This window comes from Panthera leo, chromosome D1 (genome assembly GCF_018350215.1).
Source record: "Panthera leo isolate Ple1 chromosome D1, P.leo_Ple1_pat1.1, whole genome shotgun sequence".
NCBI lineage: Eukaryota > Metazoa > Chordata > Mammalia > Carnivora > Felidae > Panthera > Panthera leo.
Window position 1 is genome coordinate 1,001,047 of NC_056688.1, and position 14,693 is coordinate 1,015,739.

Genomic DNA, 14,693 nt, shown 5'->3' on the forward strand with positions numbered 1-14,693 from the left:
TTTCTTGGCCAAGGGTACAAGCAGTTGTAAGCTTGCTTTCAGTGAAAAGCCAGGATTTATCAGTCCCCGCTGACTCCACAGGCCCTTTCCTCCAGAATCTGACGAGGCAGAGCATGGAGTCAACCACTTCCCGAAATTTCCGTGTCACCTCTGAGGCCTGCCTTCACAGGACTCTCTGTGTGGGTGTGTGGTGCGTGCACGTGTGTTTGTGCGGGAAGCACATAGGTTGTTCTCTTTGCGTTCAGTTGAGCTCCAGTCATAAGTTAAGGGGGAAATAAGTTGGTCTGTTACCCTGCGTGAATGCGTAAATGCGTTTGGTTTCCTTCCCCTGTTTTTGACAGTTTGTTTCAAATATCAACAAAATTTTTCCATCTTCCTTACTGAACCCAGTGGAATAAATTATATTAACAGCAGATGGAAACACGAACATTGAGAATTAATGACTTGGGGAGGGGGCTACCAAGTTGACTTTAATTACTTAAAGCAGTTTTGTCTTCAGCAAATACTAGGCTGTGTTAAGATTATCCATTTTTGGGTAATATGTGTATAAGTACTTATACATCATTTATCCTCAGTAAAACTGTTCAGAAATTACGTAGGGCATTTAATCAAGTCTGTTCTTTTTGCTATGTCTAGAAGTTTCAAAACTGGGCTGAATATTCCTACCTTGCTTTGGTTTCTGTGATCTGTGTGTATATGTGTCACTGGCCTTACCACGTTATGTTTGTTTTCATGCCGCTGGCAATGCTGACGCCCCCACCCCACCGACACCAGTGCAGTAAAATGGCATTTTCTCCTGAGCCTCTCGGACTCACTTCACATGAACCCGACACGGCCCCTGTCACGGCTCCCGCACAGATTGGATGAGAAGCGCGTCTCCGTGGTCCCTTGTAGCCCTCAGGCGGCTTCAGGCACATCTCCAGATGAACTTCTTTGCGAGTGTTGGCGGCGGGTCTGTGGTGGCCGCTGACAACAGCAGTTCAGCTGTCAGAGACCTCAGCCGACGAGATTCGGCAAAGTGGTAAAATCCAGAGTAGCAAAAACATGGAGAATCTGTGCCTGACAGTTAGCTTTAGCTTCATAAAATGATGTCGAAAAAGTGGGAACTTCATAAACAAAAGTAAAATAAAAATTGGTTAACATAAAAATCATAACCAATTTATTGGTTATTTTAGTAACGAGTCGGAGTAGTGTCATGTCCTGTGTTTGCTATGCAGAAACTGGTGCCTGCCTTCTTTGATAGGAAGTAGAAAGCAAATGAGGCTCTCTTTACAATCTTTGCAAGGTACTGCCGTGTTCTGACAGATCTACAGCTCCCTCCCTCACAGAACTCTAAGCATCAGCTTCATCTAGAGCTTACAATACTAGTCGTTTTCAAAGTTCTTCCTATTTACATCCTCATGTTTTAATGGCAGCATAAATTCTTCAGAGCCTCAGAAGTTAAGGTATTATGCTCCAAAACCGTCCATTCGTTCATTCATTCAGTGTGCCCTCAAGGAACAGAGGAGAAAGAAAGGAAGGAAGGAAGGTGGGAGGGAGGGAGGAACGAACTACAATATTGTGTGATAAGTGTTAAGATCATGTTATACCTGTGCTCAAACTGTTACAGGGGCGCCTGGGTGGCGCAGTCGGTTAAGCGTCCGACTTCAGCCAGGTCACGATCTCGCGGTCTGTGAGTTCGAGCCCCGCGTCAGGCTCTGGGCTGATGGCTCGGAGCCTGGAGCCTGTTTCCGATTCTGTGTCTCCCTCTCTCTCTGCCCCTCCCCCGTTCATGCTCTGTCTCTCTCTGTCCCAAAAGTAAAATAAAAAAAAAAAACGAAAAAAAAAACGAAAAAAAAAAAAAACTGTTACAGATGTAACCTCTCTCTGTCCAGTCTGTCCGAAGATGGAGATGGGATCATGGCAGAGAGCTCCCCTCCCCGGGGAAGGGAACAAAGTCTTAGATAACAGGGAAGAGAGCAAAGCGCCCTAGTCGAAAGGCGGGTGTGGACAGCAGGGCCGTGCTACAGACCCTCGCAGTTCTGAAGTTCTGGTCACTCAGCGGGAGGGGTTGGCGAGGGTGGAGAGCATGGACAGGAGTCAGATGCACCGAGTCCCCAGAGGCTGCTGGGAGAGTGGCTTGGCCTTCGGCAGGGACAGGGGAGACTCGGGGACGAGTTAAGAAGAGGAGTGCGACTGGGGAGAGCTTTGCGAGAGGAGGAGGCAGAAAGCCAGACGCCTGGACGGCCTGTGCGTTCCTACTGATGTGGGACAGACGTTTGGATGACCTTGACTGCGTCGGGCTTGAGAGCGTGTGCCGGGTGTGGGGCAGTGACGGTGGGGACGTGAGAAAACAGAACATCACAGAGTGGGACTGTGGCCGTTCAAGGCCAGAGACCCCATCGATTTAGACTAGTCTGGACAGTTGTGTGTTTCTCTGGCATTTCTTAGCAATCCTTTTGTGGAAATGAAGGAAGCGCGTGTGTGGTACTGACTCACGGTGTCAGTTTGCTGTGAGGGGGCCTCTTGGGTATTTCAGACGATCGGCTCAGAGCTCGGGCTTGTATCCCTGCGTCATTACTCACGGTGGCCAAGACCTGAGATCTGTCGAAGTGTCCATTTAGCTGTCCCCCACTTGCCAACCTGAGTGTCCTTTGATAGTTGAGTGGATGAAGGGGTGTGTGTGTGTGTGTGTGTGTGAATCCTGCCATTGGTGACAGCACGGATGCACCTGCAAAGTGTTGTGCTAAGTGAGAGAAGTCAGTCAGAGAGACAAATACCTCATGGTCTCCTTACGAAGTGGAATCTAAAAACCAAAACAAAAGCCAAGTTTGTAGATAAAGAGAACACATTGGGGGTTGGGGGATGGGGACCAAAAGGTACAAACTTCCAGGTATAAAATAGGTCATGGTGACTACAGTTAATAATTAACAGGATAATAATCGCATATTTAAAAGTTGCTAAAAGAATAAATATTAAACGTCCTCATCACAAGAAAAAAAAAACATAGCTGTTTAGGGATGGTATCTACTCAGGTGATTGTGGGGGTCACTTCACAATGTGTACTAATGCTGAGTCTTTATGTTACACACTGGAGATTAATGTCGTGTGTTACTTACACCTGAGGGATTTTTTTAATGGGAAAAAAAAGGGGAAGCCACTCAACTGGAACAGGAGGAGAGGGGAGGTGGGTGGAGGTCACACAGGAAGCTGGTGGGCAGAGCACTTGTGGTCCCAGAAGGCAGGAGGAGTGTGTGTGAGATTTCTGAGGGAGGACTGTCCGTGCCTGCTCCGGGGTGATGCAGAGGGGTTTAGGGGTTGAAGTACAGTGGTGGTCACTTTTACTGCAATTCAGAGATCCAAGAGTTTGGTGACAGATGATTAGGTAGGCGTTGTGCACAGGTGTGACCCAGGGTGAGCCAGTGCACTGAAGTGACACAGTGATCACTGTCCCAAACGTGACTCGAGGTTTTAGAGGTAGGTTTGGTCTTAAACCACACAGTCTCAGCTGTACAAGTGGGTGACGGAGGTGGGTGTGGGTCATTGGAATCTGGAAGATTGAGGAGCAGTCCTGTTGAGCGAATCATTCACTTGGTAATTGATGTGTAAGTAACCAGACATAACAGCGTGTCTTATAACTACGTAGCACTGAAGTAGTGATGAGCATGAGTGGTAATTTAAGATATTTGCAACTACATTATGATATGAACATGTTTTCCATTGATGGAAAGTCAGAGGGTATAACAAATACTGCTGTTTAGTTGCCTGTATTTGTAACTGAAGAAAATGCTAAATTGCAGTTGAAAGTTGGTGAGAAATAAAGGTGGCATTTTCTTTTCTTCACCCAAGTTCACAGACCCTCTGCATTCTGTCATGATCTTCCGGTTAAGAAACCCCCGTTCGTAGGCTGTTGTATTCAGCAGGCGTAGCCCTGGTCCAGTGGGAGGTGGTGCAGGCTCAGACTGCAGAGGAGGGAGGAGGGTGCGCTCTGCGGGGGCGGCGTCCTTTGGAGTCAAAAGCCACATTTCAAGTCAAACCAGAAAGCCAAGAGAGAGGAAGCTGCACACCTGAGCTTTAGGAGAGTTTGAGAGGCAGGGCGGGGACCCAAGGGGAGTAGAGGAGAAAGGACAGAGCAGCAGAGAGAGGTGCGTGGCCTCGGCCGGGCTTGTCTGGGTGCGCGGGTGCAACCCCAAGTCCAGCAGAGAGACAATAGCGGCTGCTCAGAAACCCTCCGATGGCGTGTTTCTGACTTTATTCCTGGTGCAGACTCAGAGGACAGTTGGCGCGTAGAAGTAAACTTGAAGAATTCTTTTTCGGGAGACCAGAGTTGCCGTCGTGCCCGGTAGGGCGGGCTTGGGAGTGTCTGCCAGAGTAAGAAAAAATAACAAAATGAAGTTAGGTAGGAAAGTGTGTACATTTGGGGGATAATAAGACTAGATCAACTTTGAATTTATGCAACTTAATTTTTAGTCATTGGAAATGCATGTGAGAACTTGGTCTTTCTGACCAGGAAAACTGTTAGCTTTGAAGTAGACAGTTTAACACTTGAACTTTGTATGTACTTGGCCCCCTAGTGTGCGTTTTATTCCTTTCATTCGAACAGTACATCTGTTGTCAGTAGACTAATTCTGTTTGTTTTTTTTCTCTAGGAATTAGCTCTTCGTAGCCAGTTACCAACACTGGACCAGGAAGGTGGGACTCAGAACCCAGTGCCTTCGCCTGGGATGTCTCAGGAGCTGAGGACAATGACGACCACTAGCTCTGATCCCTTTCTTAACAGGTGGGTGAGGGCTGTTCCCGGCCACTGAGAAGGGGAGCAGCTTTAGGAGCGTCGGGGGGGACGCCAAACAGCATTGCTGTAAATGGTGAGGACAGTGGAACTCCAGGTTCAGAGCCGGCTCCCGTGGGAGGACATGGCCCGTGGGGACCTGGGGACACATTCCCAGTCACGTGTTGGCTTCTGTCTGTTGACTGATGGTGACTTAACACCACAGAGTTGGCGGGCACGTGCGTGCCCTTCCACGAAAGCAGATGAACGTGGTCCTAAACGTACTCAGGCCTGCGTTTGAAGGATCCTGGGCAGGAGTTTCCCACATGAGTGTGGGCCCTGCGCTTTCGCTACAGGAAGTTCAAGGACATGAAACGTAAGGTTGTGCCTTTTGTAAAAACACACAGCTATCAAAGATACTGCTTCAAACTCACGCAGCCCACAGGTCCTTTTCAGTGAGTTCACCCAGATGGGTTTCCGGCAGAAATGTCGGTGCCGTGTATGAAAGCAGGTCACACTCAGTGCCAGGAAAACCGTTTACAACTAAGGCTTGACTACAGTTCATTCTTCTGGGTTGCAAGGTATTTATGGAATTTCGGTTTTTAAAAATAAGGAACAAACGCTGTCTTGTCTGTGTACTTTTACTTTTGGTTTTGTGTGTGTGTGTGTGTGTGTGTGTGTGTGTGTGTGTGTGTTTAACCAGTTCGAAGCAATGCACTTTTTAAACCATTTAAAAAATGCTTTGGTTTAGGAAAGCTATTGTACCGTGCTTCCAGTTAGCACCAGCTAAGCTGAAAACTTCATGATCTTAGAAAAACAAAATTTCTCTCATGTGACCAAAATACTTAGTACCGTAGAAATCCCATGGTTTGCTTGGTGGTAAGATTGGCACTGGTGCCCTGCTTCCCAGGCTTGATTTCGAAGGCCATCGAGAATGTATTTCAAGTTTGTATTGGCTCCTTTGACACATCCAGTTTAAAGTTGGGCCAGAAGTTGAGTGTATTTACACAAGATTGCAGTTGTGAACTTAAACGAGGTTAATTTGGAAAGGTTGAAGCCAGAACTTTGTTTTTTCCCCACAAGGAAAATCCAGATCAGTAGAATCCAGGGCCCATTTGGAGACCTGTGTTGGCCTCGGGGTACAATTGGACCGTAAGGATGCAGGTGGACGGCATGTCCTTCTGGCAGCTGTTCGTGAAGATTCTCTTAGAACTTCACTGAAGGCTGGGCTGTAGTTGGAGACTTTCCTGGTAAAGGTCACGGGGTGTCCGATCATCCATGCTGCTGTTGTGGGGGCAGTCCTTTCTCCACTCGGTGAAGTACCCCAGCTTCTAAAGCCCGTCTCACTGTAGCATTTCTCTTACAGAAACTGGATGGCTTCCCTGTTGTCTAGTGTTCAATTCAAACGTATCTTAGCTCCAAACACTTGGGACCCCACCTTGCCACCATGCTGACTCTTGTCCCTCGTGTGGCATCCCGTATCCCCTCTGCCCTGACACCCTCGGAGGTCAGGTTCGTGTCCTCTCCATAGACTTTTCCACACCCCTCTCTCTTCGCTCTAAAAACACTTTGCTCACTTAACGCCGGTGTGTGATTCGTCACTGTGTTTGTTCACCTCCCTCCTTGATGTCGTGAGCCTCTCAGAAAGCATCATTCGTAGGTTTTTGTTGTTCCCTCTCTGTCTTCGGGGCCTGGGCTCAGGCCCATCCCGTGGGAGCAGGTGCCCAGGGAGCATGTGTGAGGTGGTGGGCTGCAGGCCCCAGGAGTGCGGGCTCCTCGGAAGAGTTGTGCATGGCCCCGTGAGTCAGCCCTTTGCCCCCGAGTGCCCTGTGCGTGGTGCGTGCGTGCGCTTTTGGTGGAAGGGAAACCGAGCATATCCTGAGGGAGGCCTGCTCCAAGGCAGCTGTATCTTACACAGACGGTCTCAGACGCTCATCTGTGCTTTCTTGTATCTTTGTGAGGCTTTCGCGTCTTGCCAGAATCTGGCAGAAGCGTCGGAGTAATCCAGCAGTTTCGGGGGGTGCAGGGTTGGGGGGAGGACAGAGCACCTGCATCAGGTAATAAGGGAGGAAATGTGGGGAGATTGGGTGTTCAACCCCGAGTGACTGTGAAAGCTGGTTTTTATAGCTTTAGGTGGGTTTTTTGGTGTACTTTTGTGTGAGCTAAAGAGCTGCCCAAGTGTCCAGGCGTTGAGAAAAGTTACGGTTCGCATCCCTGTCAGAGACCATCAGGAACCCCACTTTACCATAGATTTTTAAAAATTAGTAGTCCCAGATTTTACTGTCCATGCCAGCTGCTGGGAGTGCCACGAGCTCAGGACGATGTTCTGTTCACGCAGCCAGTGAGGAGATCTACCGTACTGTGTGCTCAAGCAGGCAGTGAGATCTCCTACTGTGTGCTCACACAGGCACTGAGGATATTTAGGCTAGACTGTGTGCTCATGCGGGCAGTGAGGGGAGATCGTGTGTTCATGTGGGCAATGAAGACTGACTGTGTTTAACTTCATTAGCCTAAAGTTAAAATCTTGATTCATGTTTTTGTTTTTCCCCAGGGTGTGTGCCCTGTAGTTGTTTTCCAGCCCTTTAGCTGGAACGATAAGGGTTCCTGTCTTAAGCTGAGGTGTTTGGGGTTTTTTCCCCTACACAGAAGCAAGGAGATTTGGTTAAGGAAATTCTCACCTTGTCGGCGGTGACTCCGTGTGTTTTGGCCCAGTCCAAAAGGAGTTCTGGTTCTTTGTCTTGGGTTGGTGTTTCCTTCGCTTGAACTCTGCACGGGCTGGGGATCTGAGTGTAGTGCCAACCTGTCTCGCCAGTACCTGGAGTTGCATTTTGACTCAATGCCTGTGCTGTCCCACCTGGGAGATTAAGACCTTGAAATAAGCAGACTGTGTGCACCCACTCCACCCCCCCACCCCCCCCCCGCCCCAGACAGAGATGGTGTTGCAGAGAGCATACCTACACAGAGAATTTCTGTCATCTAGGAAAACTGTGGCTGTATGTTTTTTTCTTTTCTTTTCCTTAATGCTTATTTAATTTTGAGATAGAGAAAGAGAGCAGAGGAGGGGCAGAGAGAGAGGAAGAGAGAATCCCAAGCAGACTTGGCACTTTCGGCACAGAGCCTGACGCAGGACTCAAACCCACGAACCGTGGGATCATGGCCTGAACTGAAGTCGGATGTTCAACCGACTGAACCAACCAGGCACCCTCTTCTTTTCTTTTCTTGCCACCTGACCCAGGACCTTCAGAGTGGTTTGGGTTCCTTAAAGCTGCCAGCTTAAGTCAGGGTTAACTTGTCTGGGGCACCTGGGTGGCTCAGTTAAGCATCCAGCTGTTGCTTTAGGCTCAGGTCATGATGTCACCGTTCATGAGTTTGAGCCCCATGTCAGGCTGTGTGCTGATGGTAGTGCAGCCTGCTTGGGATTCTCTCTGTCCCTCCCCTACTTGTGCTCACACATGAAATTTCTCTCTCTCTCTCTCTCTTTCTCTCTCTCTCTCTCAAATAAATAAACAGACTTTGAAAGAAAAGGATGCACTGGTCTGCCTCCCTTCCCTCCAGGGCTGTGTAAGATCCCAAAGGAGGAGGGGCTCGTTTCTTACGCTGCAGGGATGGTTACTCGTCATCTTGGAGAACCGTGTTGGTCCTCAGCAGGCGTTCCATGTTTACCTGGAAATCATTGGAAACCCTCGTGTTGCTCTGTAACTGTCCTGTTTTGTAGTGGCACCTACCACTCCCGCGATGAGAGTACAGACAGCGGACTGAGCATGAGCAGCTACAGCGTCCCTCGAACCCCCGACGACTTCTTGAACAGTGTTGATGAGATGGACACAGGTGGGTGTGCTTCATTCTTAGCGATCCGTCAGCAAGACACGGCAGGTCTGTCAAGCTGCTGTGAGCAAAGGCAGTTCAGTTCGGAAGAAAACCGGTTAAGGGGCACCTGCGGGGCTCAGTCAGGTAACATCTCACTTCAGCTCAGGCCGTGGTTTCGTGGTTCACGGGTTCAAGCCCCGAATCGGGCTGTGTGCCAACAGCATGGAGCCTGCTGGGGATTCTCTCTCCCACTCTCTCTGTCCCTCCGTAGCTCGTGTTCTCTCTCTCAAAATAAGTAAATACCCTTAAAAAAGTAAAACCAGCTAAAATCCTGAAAACTTGATTCAGGTCAAGCCTGCTTTGTTTCTCCATGGCACTTTGTAATCTGTTTCCCAGTTTTCAAATATCCTGGACGACTTAGCTCTGATGACGACTGGTGATGTGACCTATCTTAGCACTTACATATTGAGTTTAGCTGGCAAGGCCTTTGAGGACCCTCTCTGATGACTCAGTGTATTTCTTTCCTTCTCTTGTCTTTTTTTTTCCTTTCTTCCCCTCCCTTCCTTTAAAAAACTTTTTTTTTTAAACATTTATTCATTTTTGAGACACAGAGCATGAGCAAGGGAGGAGGGGCAGAGAGGGAGACACAGAATCGGAAGCGGGTCTCAAACCCACGAACTGTGAGATCATGAGCTGAGCTGAAGTCAGACGCTCAACTGACTGAGCCCCCTGGCGTCCTGATGGCTCGTGTTCTTAATCTTGGAGAGAGACTTCTGTCTGCGATCCGCTCGCCCTCTATCGAATGCGACTCGGTGTGCGCCTGCCCCTTCCCTGAGGGTTCTGCTCCAACTTAGGTGTTGGAAAAACCAGGGGGAAAGACGAGGCTGTGGGGCTCACCTGCTTACTGTCAGAATAGCTGCGGGGCATCTTGCAGGAGCCGAGAAGGGTAATCAGGGAACTGGCGAGCACCGATGGCCCTGGAGTTGGCAGCGAGCGCAGGGCATGCACTGGCCGAGAGACGGAGCGGCCCCCCGGCGGCTCCAGCAGCCGGTTCCCTTGCTGGCGGGTCGCTCATCCAGCTCACGGCTTCAGTGCTCCTGAGAGTGCGCCCTGCCACCTTCTTTGCTTCCCTCAGACTCTGGCCCCCCTTCCCGTGCCCACGCTTGAGACCCATCTCATGCCCAGCACGCTTCCCCTGCCCCTCCCCCTCCCCCTCCGCTCTTCTCCAAACCCCTGTGCCCTCCATGCTCTGTGCTGCTTTCCCGGGAGGTATGTGCCCAGGAGCTCTAAGGAATGCGAAAGTGGTCATGCTCCAAAAAAGGTTTCCTGGCCAGGTAAATCAGGGAACCCTTAGAGGGAAGGCAAGGGAGGGTTATTTATTCACGGGCTTCCGGGAGGCTTGTTTTGCCGTGAGGAACGGGAATCTCCAAGGCCGGAATAGAGTTTTCATCCAGTCCTTTTACACTAGTGCTCCCCAGGGTGTAACACCGAATCCCATACAACAGGAGGATCGCAGAGAGAAGTCTCTCTCCAGGTTTAAGATTACAAGTCATTGGAGAGGGTCCTCAAGTGCCTTGCCAGCTAACTCAGTATTTTAAGTGCTGAAATAAGTCACCTTACCAGTTTTGGTCAAAGAGCGCTTAAGCTGTCCGCGCTGTTTTAAAACCGGGAAAACATCAATTTCAACCTGCCGTAAAGTGTGCCTAAATTCACTCCACATTTATCACTTTTACATTTATCTCACTTAGTGGTTCCTCTCTAGAAGAGCATCCAGTAGCGATGCACGTGTGTGATGTACATGTTCTTTCTCTTACTGGAGATAGTTTTTCAAGGGATTTCGGTTTTTCCCGTGACCCCCTTCAGTGCTCAGTACATAGTAACAAGCAGTCAAGCTGCGGCTTTAGTATCTGAACCCATGTTGAAGCAAAAGTAAACTTGGCATTATTTTGTCTTCGGTGAGTTGTTCAGCCTGAAATAAACTCTGGGCATCGGTTCGGGGCTGAGTCCGGCGTGTCTGAAGGCTCACGTCGCACAGCTCTGATGTCCGCTTTTCAAACCCGACTCTCTCCTCTCCGTCCCAATTAGGCGACACTATCAACCAAAGCACCCTCCCCTCTCAGCAGAACCGCTTCCCAGACTACCTAGAAGCCATTCCTGGGACGAACGTGGACCTCGGGACGCTGGAGGGGGACGGGATGAACATAGAGGGGGAAGAGCTGATGCCTAGTCTGCAGGAAGCCCTGAGCTCAGACATCCTCAACGACATGGAGTCCGTGCTGGCCGCCACCAAGCTCGACAAAGAAAGCTTTCTCACATGGCTATAGAGCCCTCAGGTAGACCGAATTCCAAACCTGTGAAGGATCTGAGGAGATGTGCCCGAAATTTCCAGGCATAGCCGGTCGCAGTCTTGTGGCTGATACAGAGAACGATGAACAGACGTCCAGCAAGATTCTCTCACCCACTGTCTCGCTCTTCCTTGTCCGTTGCTGCTGTTAATATATTGCTGACCTCTATCCTAGTTGGCCCTAAAGACTCGAGACTTTTGTTGTTTCTTTTGCTACTATAACTACTGTTCGTTTTGGGGGCTGGGGGAAGTGAGCCTGTTTGGACGATGGACGCCTTTCCTTTTGCCCAGTTAGACACTCGCCCATCACCCTAACCGAATACTCAGACTTGGAACTTGGATGCTTCGTGTCACAGCATTTACTCTGTCGGGCAGTTGTTTCTTCAGCTGCGTGTGGTGTGGCCAGTGGAAAACCACAACTGGCTCGTCTGCCAGGCCAGGAATGTCGGGTCTGATGTTACGTACTTCGCGCAGATTTGATGAGCTAGCTGAAACCGAGGCTGAAGACTGTTTTACTTTCAGTGTTTTTTTTTCCCTCCTAGTGTTCTCGTTAGTCACATAGTGACCTTGATTTTATTTTAGGAGCTTATAAGGCATGAGAGAGTTTTTTCCATAGAAATATATTAATTATTGCCACATACTCTAGTATAGGTTTGGGTGGGTTTATTGTGGGTTTGCTTCTTGTTTGTTTGTTTCTGTTTTGATTGGTTGGGTTGTGTTTTTGTTTTGTTTTGTTTTTGTTTTTGCCCCCACCCCCACCCCCCAACCTAGACAAATTACCATAGTAGCGAAGAATCTGTTTATAGTTGTATCTCGGGGCGGCTATTGTAGTGCCTTTGGTAAAAATCTACATTTCCTGATTTTTTTAACATCTTATTTAAATCATGATTATCTGCTCTCTCTATATATACCCACACACACACACTTATAATCTTTGTAATAGTGTGATAGCAGAATGTATCTTTTTTTTTAAGGTTTCCCTACTTTCCAATTTATTTTAAAATGGTAGTTTTGAATGTATGCATTTAGAATACATGACTAGTAGTTTATATTTCAGAGGTAGTTTAAACCTGGTTGGGGCAGTCTGCAGACATTTGGGTAGTTTAGTATTCTAGAAAGGGCTGTTTTTACGTAGAGTGTTGAGAGGAGCACAGTCTGCCCTCTGGCACACAGTATTGTCTGATGAATTTGAAAGAAGAAAACAAGATAGGGCTTTATTTTCCCCTTGATAATCCCTGGGACTAATTTTAAGCTTTGATGGGAAATCACTGAATAGGTTCATAATACACGTGACAGAGGTAAGCTTTACATAGTGGTTTTCCTTCCTTTAGCTTTGGAAATTTACCTTCGCCCTAGTTTTGGGAGTAAATTCTAGTACCTTAGTTCTCATTTGTAACAAACACATTAAAGACTACATGGAAATATTGCCTACAAGATAGTTCTTAAAAGACTTGCTCCTACTTCTGTATGCTGAGAGCTGACCCTGGACAGTACATAGAATTCTGTCGAGGTTGTGAGTTAGCTGGTAAAGTGATCAGATTTAAGAAATGTATATCGGTAGTTGAGTTTAGCAAAGAAATAGAGATAATCCTGATTATACTTTTATTTTTACAGGAAGAGATATAACTAGAGTATGTGTCTACAGGAGTCATAATGGTTTCCAAAGAGTATTTTTTAAAGGAACAAAATGAGCATGAATCAACTCTTCAGTATAAGCTATGAAGGTAATAGTTGGTTGTGAATTATAGTGGCACCAGCTAGCGCCTCTGTGATTAAGGGTCTTTCGTTGTTTCTAGAATAAGCCCTTATTTTCAAGGGCTCATGACAGACATAGAAATCTATTTTCCTGGCTAAAACTGTTAATGGAAGATATGCTTGGGAAGATAGATTTTTTTTTTTTTTTTAATTACAAAATCAGAGTATTTTGACCCTTCAGTTTAGAGGAGAGCAGAAGTCAGGAGTGAGACATTTTAGATTAAGTACCTCCAGTGCTCAAACGTGCAGTCGCTGTGCTGTACATAATGATCCTTAGGTTGATCATTTGCAATTACTGGTTCTAAGGGTTTTATTAAGAAAACAACAGAAAGAGTAAATCTTGACTTACCTGAGGGGAAATGGCCACTGTGCAGATTCACTGATTTTTTTTTTTTAAGAGCAATAATGAAATTGTACCTAGGATGCATAATTGAGTAAATGGACGATCCAGCATGTTGTTTTTTCTCTTGTGCTGAAGGTCAGAGCTACTCGGAAGGCACTCCCAGTTTGCCAGTAAGCTGCATCTGAAACAGCCACAGAGTAGGCTTAGGCCCGGGGGCGGGGGGCGGGGGGGAGGGGCATGGCAGGGGTCTCGAGGACTCAATGGGACCTTGGTAGAGGACTTGATGAATTTCTTTTTCTTCCATAAAGACTGGTCCTGCAACTCGCTGTCATTAAAGGTGGTTGTTCCTAAAGTTTCAGTCACTTCAGTACAGCCACAAAACAGGAATAGGAGTTCTTGTCGCCTCGACTTTAGCTCGCCTGGTTACACCTTGGTGCTGAGGCACCTGACGGCCACCATATTTGACCTTGTTATACCCTCTGTACTGATGACCTGACAGAGACCTAGGAGTCCTTCCTCTGATCACAGCGTTGATGTGGCCTTTCTTGTTGTATGTCCTCGTTCCTAACGTAAAAGTGTTTAAGTGCTTCCTGGTTGTATCGGGTAGCGTTGGGATAAGATTTTAACTGGGTATTCTTGAATTGCTTTCACAATAAACCAATTTTATAATCTTTAAATTTATCAGCTTTTTACATTCTGTGTTCTTTTCAGTTAGGGCTTCTTAGAGCTACTCACACTTGATGGAACGTGTTGATTTGGGGTTTCAGATTTTCCAAAGCACTATGTGTGGTCATAACTATTTTCTAATAAATATAGTGTCTTTTTTTAAAAAAGAAAAAAAAGCATTAAGGAAGTGACTTTATATACAAATAATATTGTTTCAAGTATTCATATTAAATAGGTGCATTTTATTGGGAGCTTGGCAGAAACATTGAAAAATAACAGTAATTGATTGTAATTCATAACCCACACCAGTGTTGACACTCACAGTGCAAAAGCGAGAAGCGGTGTCCAATGACTGACAAGTGCGGAGTGTTCACATCTGAGAAGTGAGTACTCAGATGTATTTTATCTCCGGTAAGCATGTTTTTGTAAGGGTTGTGGGTGTGCCTATCTTAACAGTTGTCTTCTGTATCATGAAAAGTATTCTCCACAATTTAAATGTTTTATATTAGAGAATTCTTTAACGCACACTTGTGAAATGTACATATATAGTACCCATTACCTTTTTGTTATCTGTTTTAGATGTAAGAGCATGCTCAAATGTTAGGTACTTACATAAATTGTTACATTTTTTTTCTTATGTAATACTTTTTTGTTTATGTGGTTCAAATATATTCTTTCCTTAAACTCTTCTTTGGTGTTTTTAACAATTAATATATTTAAGACCTTTTGGCTTCTTACTGGTCTTCCAATAGAGCAAGTCCTAACGACAAGGAAATATAAAGTGATTATACTTGTGACCAGTAGACACGTTAAACTTAAGGCTGGTTTGGCTTTTGGACCTTTTGAAGCATGGATGTCATTCTTTGGGTTTTTGTTTAATTTTTTTTAATGTTTCATTTATTTTTGAGAGCAAGAGAGACAGAGCGTGAGCAGGGGAGGGGCAGAGAGAGAGGGAGACACAGAATCCGAAGCAGGCTCCAGGCTCCAAGCTGTCAGCACAGAGCCCGACACGGGGCTCGAACTCACAAACT

General features: G+C 46.9%; 1 protein-coding gene across 4 annotated transcripts in view; it reads left to right on the forward strand.

The window, feature by feature from the left end:
• Positions 1-14,351, forward strand: part of YAP1 (Yes1 associated transcriptional regulator) — a 111,618-nt gene extending 97,267 nt beyond the window's left edge. For all 4 annotated transcript variants that reach the window (XM_042904530.1, XM_042904532.1, XM_042904531.1 and 1 more), the window contains 3 exons: positions 4,629-4,759; positions 8,463-8,575; positions 10,640-14,351. In XM_042904530.1, coding sequence (XP_042760464.1) covers positions 4,629-4,759; positions 8,463-8,575; positions 10,640-10,878 — 483 coding nt within the window. In that variant the 3' untranslated portion in view covers positions 10,879-14,351. The remainder of the gene's footprint in view (positions 1-4,628; positions 4,760-8,462; positions 8,576-10,639) is intronic.
• The last annotated feature ends 342 nt before the right edge of the window (positions 14,352-14,693 follow it).